Source organism: Heterodontus francisci, chromosome 17 (genome assembly GCF_036365525.1).
Source record: "Heterodontus francisci isolate sHetFra1 chromosome 17, sHetFra1.hap1, whole genome shotgun sequence".
Classification (NCBI taxonomy): domain Eukaryota; kingdom Metazoa; phylum Chordata; class Chondrichthyes; order Heterodontiformes; family Heterodontidae; genus Heterodontus; species Heterodontus francisci.
Genome location: NC_090387.1, coordinates 91,193,373 through 91,203,162, shown reverse-complemented (window position 1 = coordinate 91,203,162; position 9,790 = coordinate 91,193,373). Strand labels below are relative to the sequence as shown.

At 42.3% G+C, this 9,790-nt stretch overlaps 1 protein-coding gene across 1 annotated transcript; it reads right to left on the bottom strand.

Moving 5' to 3' along the window:
* Positions 1 to 327: 327 nt before the first annotated feature.
* LOC137378632 (probable G-protein coupled receptor 139) lies at positions 328 to 9,496 on the bottom strand. The gene is made up of 2 exons (XM_068048925.1): positions 9,412 to 9,496; positions 328 to 1,220 (listed from the first exon to the last, which is right to left on the bottom strand). The coding sequence occupies exons 1-2, from the start codon at positions 9,494 to 9,496 to the stop codon at positions 328 to 330; spliced, it is 978 nt and encodes a 325-aa protein (XP_067905026.1).
* Positions 9,497 to 9,790: the final 294 nt, after the last annotated feature.

Genomic DNA, 9,790 nt, shown 5'->3' with positions numbered 1-9,790 from the left:
ACTGGCAGTAGTGTCAGGAACCAGAGGACAGAGATTGAATGCAATTGGCAAAAGAACCAGAGGGGAGATGGGAATAAAAACATTTAGTCAGTGAGTTATGATCTGTAATGCACTTCCTGATAGGGTGGTATAAGCAGAAACAATAGAAAATTTCAGAAGGGAATTGGATAAATATTGTAAGGGAATTAATGCTGAGCTGGTCGGAGCTCTGGGATTTGGGCTCTGATACATTCCTGCTCCTCTGAGCTCTGAATTTAGCACTGCTCATCGGGATATAGCCTTCTTTATGAGATGGAACTGAATTCTAATGCTGACAAATCTTTTTGTTCACTGTTTGATGAATCTGTGAATCACAGTGAAAGGATATTTCACAACCTTTTTCAGCTGCTCTCGGAATTTGCTCTGAGTCACTGTGTAGATACAGGTGTTTGTGCAGGTACTGAGGAGCTGGAGCAGGTATCCGATGGTATTTGCCGTGGCTGAAGGGGTATAGGAATCAGACATGAATTCAATTCGCTGATACAGGTAACACGTAACATAGGTCATCCATAAAACAATAAAACTGCCTGAGATAGTGAAGAGTAAAATGATGGATTTTCTGCGTTTGTCCATCTCAGAGTCACTGGGACTCACTCTATCACTGTCCGCCTGGAGTCTCCGGCGGGCTCTACTAGCTATTAAAATGTGTCTGACGGTCAGAGTGTTGAGGAGCAGAATCAAAACGAATGGGAGCAAAGGGGATAGAAGGCGATGAAGAATCCCGTATGCTGCCCACAAGATTGAAGTGTAATACTCTGGTATTGTGATGCAAAACCATTCCAAGTTATTGAAGATGTACTGAGCTTTAAATTTGAAGAACCAGGGAATACTTTCCAAACAGCTCAGCATGGTCACTGCTCCAATAATCACCCTTGCAGTTTTCTCAGTGCAATATTTAGTTTTCAGCTTCTGGCAACAAATGGCCACAAATCGATCAAAGGTGAAAGCAACTGTAAACCAGACAGAACTCATTGTCGTAGCAGTAAGGAGCACCTCAACCAAACTACATACAGGAGTAATATCCAGGAAAGAAACTGGGAAATAAACAATCAGCCACCTCAGAATCACATCAGTCATGACAACCATGAGATCGGCCGCTGCCATGGCTACCAGGTAATGAGTGACACATTTGGAGAGACCGCAGTTTCCCCGAGACAGGATCACAATCGCCAGCAAGTTAACTGCAAAAAAAACAAGGTGAGAATAACTGGTCAAGTTCAAAGCATCAGTTAAAGAGGACGTTCTGTTGAATTTACTGCATCCTGTATTTGAAAATTGTACCAGTGTGTTCAGCAGGAAACGGGTTGTAAAATAAAACAAATTGTGAATCAACTGAGAGAAATAAAAGAAGCATTAATCTTAAAAACAGGCATGAGTTCTGGACATATGACCAGGGGAACAACGAGGGAATAGGTTCTAGTGTTAATAGTGTGGGGGGGACAAGGGAGGAGGGTAAAAACTTTGCAACACACGGTCTACCTGATCAGAAAGTCTCCAATAACGGACCACAATTTAGAAACGACTACTTCAAGCGCTTTGTGGAAATCAGTGGATTGATACATTAAACAAGTTCCCCTCGGTATCCACAATCTAATAGAGAAGCTGAACAAAGAGTCAGAACTATTAAAGCACTGTTAAAGAAAAATCAACACTTCTAAACTACAGACATACTCCATTGTCATGTGGATTAGCACCATCCGAACTGTTAATGGGAAGAAAACATCGAAACCAACTTCCAATCCTACTCAAAAAATTACTTCCAGGGCTATAAATCCAGATTATCTGAGAGTTCAAGACAGAGTAAAGTCTTACCGAAAGAAATAAGCCCATTATTATAACAGTAAATACCATACCAGGAACCTATTGAAATTGTCAGAATGGCAGAAGGTAGGGGTATGAGACCAAAGCAGAGAAGGAGTAATTGTCCATAGAGAGGAGAATCAGCAGCTATCTAATTTTGTTGAACTTTGGAAGGTACTTTATGAAGAAACTGAAGGAATCGTATTCCTATTCATCAAAGACGTCAGTCAGTCAAACATTTGGACAAATCAAAAGCTGAACCTGAAATTCAGAAAGCACCGGATATTACAAACCTCAGTGAAGGCTGTCCAAGTCAAGAAACAAGAGTTCAGAGAAAGGCCACCTATCTTCTGTATCTGATAACAACAAGATCACGGAGAGTTATGAAGCCTCCTGACAGCTTGAATCTGTGAAGTCAGAGATTTGGGAGGAGTTGGGGTAAAATACTGTTTTCCATGCATTAGTATCTAATTCACCACGATCCTGCCAGGAGTTCACAATCTTCTAATGTGCTGCACTCACGTGCCTTCACTTTCCCATCTTGGAAAAGCTAGTGCCACTGAGGCGAGAGTCCTCGGTGTCTGCTAAAGTTAGGGAAGTAATTTGTTGTTATCTTGCTGATTATTTTTAACATCGGACATTGCCAGTAAGGTCAATCTGCAGATGTGAGGGGAGGGGGGACTTTGCAAGTGTTGGGGGTGTGGAAGGGAAAAATTCTGCAAGTGGATACTGCCGGAGGGGAAGGGGGGAGCTCTGCAAGGGGTTACTGTTACGGGGGGAGGTTGAACCCTGCAAACCAACATCAGGAGACGCTGTAATTAGCGATGCCAGTGCAATCCCCGGTACATCATTATGCTACGTGACCACCTGCCTTTAATTGTGGTGGCGCGTCCAAAAATATCATGGGACCACTGCCATTTTGCACAGCCGCGGCCGTGATTGGCGGGATAACAGAATCCAGCCTGTAGTATAAGGGTCTGAAAGGGTTAATATTGAGACAGTGTAAAGAATTCCTCCTACCATGGTGATGTAAGGGATCACATGAGAGAGACTTCAAGATAGATGCAGCGTGGCTTTAGAGGAGAGACTGGTGTGAAGCTGTACATAGTTAGTATGTAATAAGGTTAATGTTCTAATTGCTCCAGACAGAAGAATCTCTGAGCTAGACTAAGGTGGCAACGTACCAAACAAACATACAACACACACATTCATATATATTCACAGTAACCCTAATTTACATCGCATTACAGCCCTCTTATACTGACCCCACCTAATGCCTTCGCATTTCCGACTCTGTCTCTCTCAATTCTCTCTGCACCTTGATTTTCCTCTCAAATATTATCTACTGTTTCCCGGACCCCTGCCAAATTAGCTTAAACCAGGGTTGTCCAACCTTTACACGTGGGAGGGGGCCACAGTATATTTTTTGTCTTACATAGGGGGCCGGTGAGACAATTTTGGAAAGATAAAGGCTTTAACAATTAATCTTGCTTTAAATCAAAACAACAACAAATGTGTAATTTTGTGAAGAAGCTTTAAATGAAAGGATTAATTTATTGACTTACTTTCTCATCACTATGTTAGATACTGATTTAGTGAGATGTCTGGCATTTTTAATTTGCTCGCAAAAGTGGTCAATGTTTGCCTGCACACTTCTGGTAGCGATGCAGAGTATCCTGGTTAGATATCCATCTGTCAGGAGTGATCTTGATCATTCTCTCTCTCTCTTTCTCTTCCCTCCCCCACACTTCACCTTTGCCTCTCTGCACACCCCCTCCTCCCTCTGTACCTCCCTCTCCCTCTGTACACCCTATCCCTTTGTCCCCCCATCCCAAATCTCCCTCTGTCGCCCCTCTCCTGCTCTGTTCCACCCTCTCTCTGTCCGTCTCCTTCTCTCTCTGCCCCCCATACGCCTTCTCTCTCTCTATCTCTGACCCCACTCTCTCTCTCTCTCTCTGTCCCCCCTCTCTCTGTCCCCCCCTCTCTCTGCCCCCCCCTTTCTCTCTGTGCTCTTCTCTCACTCTGTCCGCTTTCTCACTCTGTGTCCCACCTCTCACTCTGTGTCCCACCTCTCACTCTGTGTCCCCCCCATCAATCTATGTCCACACCCTCTCACTCTGTGTCCCCCCGCTCACTCTGTGTCCGCCCCTTTCTATCTCTTCGCTCCCCATCTCCGCACACCCCGCAGTTCATGGCACTGGGAATATATGGAGATTACCACCTTTGAGATCCTGTTTGCTAGTTTCTTTCCTAGCTCCCTAAACTATGCCTGCCGGATCGCATTCCTCTTTCAACATATTTCGATATGAGCCATGACTGATGGCTGTTCAGCTCCCCCCTTAGAGGACTATGCAACTGCTCTGTGACATCCTTGTCTCTGGCACCAGGGAGGCAACATACTATCCTGTATTTGCCACTTGTCTCTTCCCCTAACTATAGCGTCCCCTTGCATTTTTGCTTTTCCAATCTTCCTCCTGCCCCTCTGTACAGCTGAGACATCCATGAGGCTGTGGACTAGATTCTGGCTGAGGAACCATCACTCTCACCAGTATTCAGAACAGAATACTGGTTCGTGAGTGGGATGAACTCTGGGATCTCCTGAATTATCTGCCTGGTCCTTCTTGACTCTCTGGCAGTTGCCAATTCCCTCTCTGCCTGAATACCATTAAGCTGCAGGGTGACCACCAGTCTCCATCTCTCTACATTGCTTTCCTCCTTTAAGATACTCTTAAAACCGACCTCTTTGACCAACCTTTTTGTCATCTGACCTGGTAGATCCTTATGTTACTCAGTGTCATATTTTGTTTTATAAATGCTCCTGTGAAGCGTGTTCGGACGTTTTATTACATTAAAAGTGGTGTATAACTGTTAGTTGCTGTTAAGAGAGAGACATTTCTCAGGGCACAATAGGGCAGCACAGTGGCGCAGTGGTTAGCAAGGGCGACACAGTGACGCAGTGGTTACCACTGCTACCTCACAGCTCCAGTGACCTGGGTTCGATTCTGGGTACTGCCTGTGCAGAATTTGCAAGTTCTCCCTGTGACCGCGTGGGTTTATGCTGGGTGCTCCGGTTTCCTCCCACAGCCGAAGACTTGCTGGTTGATATGTAAATTATCCATTATAAATTGTCCCTAGTATAGGTCGGGAATATGGGATTACTGTAGGGTTTAGGATAAATGGGTGGTTGTTGGTCGGCACAAACTCGGTGGGCTGAAGGGCCTGTTTCAGTGCTGTATCTCTTGAAAAAATAGGCACTGAATCAAACATTGAGATATTCAGAGTGGCGATCAAAAGTTGTTTTAAGGAAGGCCTTAAAAAAGGAGGAGAAAGAGGTAGCAGAAGGATTGGGGAGCAAATTCGAGAGCATGGAATCCAGGTAGCTGCAAGAATGACCAACAATAGTGGAGTGGAGTGAAGTGATGTACAAATGGACAGTGTCAGTGGAATGGAGAGATCAGAGGGGTTGGAAGGGCTGGAGGAGTTTCCGAAGATAGGGAGGGGGCAAGGGTATGAAATAATTTAAACAGGAGCTTGAGGATTTTAATTTGGAGGCTTTGGAGGAACCAGGAGTAAATGAAACTGACTGCACACATGGCGAGGGGTGAGTTGGATTTTGTGTGGGATAGGTTATGGACAGTGGAGTTTTCGATGTGCTGAAGTTTGTGGAGGGGGAGGATGGGAGGCTGACCAGGAGAGCATTGGAAGCATGGAGGTGGGTTTCAGCAGACGGTGAAATGAGTTGGGGCAGAGGCTGTTCATGTTGTGGAGGTGATGGTAAATGTGGGGTCAGATGGTTAACTCAAGGTAAAATAGAATGCTGAGGTTGTGAACGATCAGTTTCAACTTGAGGCAAGAGCTCGGGTTCAGGATGAAATGGTCGTCAAGGTTGCAGAGTTTGTTTTCGGGGCCGGAGGCAACTGATTCAGACGTCACAGCTCAATTTAACCGTTTTTCATGACTTGTTGAATGTTGAACACTGAAGAATTAAATACATGCTATCTACATATTAGATAGAGGGAAATCTACCTGATTGCTATTGCCTGATATTGACTGGAACTGCACATTGTTCACCTGGTTTAAAAGGAGCTCCTTTGAATTGTGGAGGTTTATTAACAGTGGCTTTCAAGACTTATACATAAATAATACGTGAGATATTAGGGGCAAAGTGTGCAAATGAACCCAACTGCTGCAACCAGGCAACAGTTTGAGAGTGGAGGGAATAGAACTGGCAGGGAATACATTTACTTTTTATACTTGCTTGGTGATCCATAACCAGCCATGCCCCATCGAATTCACAAATACAAACACAGAAATGATACAATATCACACTAAAATTTCAACCTTAACAAGTTCAAGCATGTGACGTCACGATGTCAAGAATGGAATTTAGACGTGAATGGGGAGTGAGGGAGAAGCCAATCCTGGAAAAGCCAAAGCAAAAAGAGACAGAAGAAACAAAATAGAAGAGAATTTCACAGGACAGGACAGAGATGGGTGAAAGTTAGGGTGGAAGATGAGATTCAGAAGGTAGGATCCAGGGATTTATAGACAAGTACTTCAAATTAATGAATGGAGAACGGGAGCCAGTAGATCACAGTAATGACAGGAATGGTAGATGAATGGAGCTTCGTGTGTAAGAAGGAACTTGCATTTAAATCATGACTTTCAGGGCCTTGGGATATCTTATAGTGCTTCCCAACCAAATCTGGATCAAGGTCAGAAAACAGATTAAAAAAAAAGGACCATTGGATTTACCTTCAATTCCAACATCCAGAATAACCCCATAATGTAGCCACTCTCCACACAGGAGAGTATTCAATAGTTTCTCACAGGCACCAGGGTATCTGTTATAATATCCAAACCAAAGTCCAGTCCATATGGCTTGATGACTTTTTATTTGAAGAACTTCCTGAAATCTGTTGTAAATTTGTCAATATCCAGTTTGTAACTGTGTCCACTTGACCCCTTGTCATGGCTTGGTCTGAAATCGTGCCCAGTATGCTTATCGTTATTGCCTTTTCACATCAGTCAATACATCTTTCAGCCATTCCTTTCAAGGCTCAAAAGCCCAGGATTTATCAATTGTCCTTCACAACTTGTTCTTAGAGTTGTTCTCTAAACTGCTTCCTTTTATTCTCGGGACCAGAACTGGACTGAGTGCTCAGTTTGAGCATTGCTCCTTCATTTTATTTCCAATGTTATAAATACATGATTCAATTTCAATTTATTTTGGTGAATATTGCTGCACAGTGATTCAGCAACTGGACAGCAGGTCTTCTAGAACTCTGGGATTATACTTGACAATTACACCAGCATTTCTAAAATAAACACGCTTTTATAACATCATCTAATAATACAATACAGAAGGAGGCCACCTGATCTGTTGTGTTAGTGCTAGTTCTTTGACAAAGCTATCCAATTAGTCCCACTCCCTTGCTCTTTCCACATAAAACTCCAAATTTTTTTCCCCTTCGCGTGTTTATCCAATTCTGTTTTATTATTGAATCTGCTTCCACTGCTCTTTCAGGCAGTGCATCCCAGATCACAAGAACTTGCTGATACAAAGTCCCCTCATGTCACCTCTGGTTCTTTTGTCAATTATCTTAAATCTGTGTCCTCTAGTTACCTTGTCCCACTGGTAACAGTTTTGCCTTATTTAACCTATTGAACCCCTTCATGATTTTGAAGGCCTCGATCAAATCTCCAGTTAAACTTCTCTGTTCCAGGGTGAACAAACCCCCAGCTTCTCCAGTCTGTTCAAGTAACTGATGCAATTCATCCCTGGGACCATTCTAGTAAATCGCATCTCTGCTCTCTTTAAAGCCTTGGCTTTATTCCGAAAATATGGTGTGTGGAATTGCCCAGAATATTGTAGCTCAGACCTAAACAGTGTTTAAGAAACGGTTAGCAAAATGTTGTTGTTTATTTGTTCTAAACATGTCTTCGTAAAGCCAAGAAACACCATATGCCTTTTTGACTGTTTTCTCAACTTACAGTGCCATCTTCAAAAAGATGTACATCCATCCTCATTCTTTCTACCAAACTTAATCACATCACATTTCACTGCATTAAATTTCATCTGTCTTGTGTCTGCCCATTTCACCAATCTATGTCGTTCTGAAGTCTGTCATTTCCAAGTTTTGTGTCACCTGTAAACTTTAAAATGATGCGCTGTATCCCCAACACCACGTCATTCATACAGATCTGTCAAAATGAGCAGTAGTCCAAATTTTAAAGCTAGCAGATATCACTGTATACCACCCTTCAGTCTGAGAAACAATCATTCACCAAAACTCTCTGCTTTCTGTCCCTTCGCCAATTTCGTATTGACACAACTACTGTCCCTTTAATCCCATAGATTTTCATTTTGCTATCAGGTCTTTAACAATTGTGTTACTTTATCAGCCATCTTTCCAAAATACATGTACATAACATCAACTGTGCTACCCTCATCAACCCTCTCCATTACTTCATCAAAGAACTCAATCAGGTTTGTTTTCTGCCTATTTGCATTGCATCGCACCTATTACTTTTGATGGATCATTGTTGAATCCACAACATATCTTGTCCATAAATCTCCAGTAAGGCTCAGGTGCCCCTTCCCCCTTTACAATCCTCTCATTGACCATCTAAGTATTTGCTAAAAGAGCAGATCGAGGAAGGTGAGGTAACACATGAAATCAAACATCCCACAGTGGGATTCCACAACCAATATTACTGAGATAAAAATCACTGAGTAAATACCACATGTGCAGTACACACTCACCAAAAATATGTGACTGTGTTATGAAGATATTAGACACAGTGCCACATTATCAAACCTCCAGAAATAAAACAAATAGAAAAGACATTGGCAAGAATTGCTTGACAGTAGCACTGGTTTTTCAGGACAATTCACCTGAAATCGGCCAAACAATTGCAAAAGATCATGGAATTCTCAGCACAAATTGTGTTAAGCGCAAAAAGGATTTCTCCCATCTTTTGTTTTAGTTTTAAAACTATTGCACTAGATATTGACCCTGTCCACAGAACTGGCCCCCTTTCCTGATCTAATTAATCATCATGGAGCGATTCCACTAATTGCATCTATTTGTGAGCCTTCAAGGAGGTGCCGAAAATTAAGCTTTGTTTTTGTTTAGGCGCAAGGACTCTAAGAGGCATGTTTTAAAAGCATTAAACATCATTTTTTTAAAATTACGAAGAAATTGACTATTGTACACCAGTGTAATTATTTTTATGTTGTGTTCAATTTTTAAAATATGTTTACACAAAGGTGAAGGACTGGACACATTAAAACTACATGAGATTATCATTCTTAAATATATCAAGGCATATCATAAATAAAATCTTTACATCATTAGATGCTAAAATGCTGATCAATTGGGCTGTTCCCAAGAGTTGCAGATTTGATATTCAAAGACATACAAATGAGTTTGAATGAAAGTTGAGAGGGAAAAAAAGCATTTCTCAAACTGGCATAATTTTGAGCACAATTTGTAACCAGATTGCCGATTGTGCTCAAAGCAGAAACACTTGGTCAATGACAGCAATGAACAGATATTAATTACTTACTGGGCACTCCGATGGCCCCAAGCACAGGACAGTAAATGAACTCAACATCAGCGAGTATCGGTAGCGCACTGAATGGATATTTCATGTTCAGATTAAAGCAATGACTTCAACTGAGACTGTGATCATCTAAAGGAGCCTTTATACAGACAGAATGAATCCTCCAGGGACACATTTAGTTTGGGTGATCTTTGGCATTACTTACAGTCATTTGAACAAACAGATCTGATCGAGGCAAACAGCATTAAAATAAAGATTAGTTCAGAAAGAGGAAGCATCAGAAAGTGCTGAATGGCGGAGGTGTGTGAGATAAACCGAAATAATTTTAGAGAGTGTCTGCAAATACATGCAGCGTGGCCAATAAGGTTAGAGGGCTGCAGCA

Bases quoted from the DNA above. Each gene is read 5' to 3' on its own strand.
- LOC137378632 (XM_068048925.1), bottom strand. From the start codon at position 9,496: ATGAAATATCCATTCAGTGCGCTACCGATACTCGCTGATGTTGAGTTC. The intron at 1,221-9,411 runs GTAAGTAATTAA...TTTTTTTTGCAG, and splicing joins TGGGGCCATCGGAGTGCCCA to TTAACTTGCTGGCGATTGTG.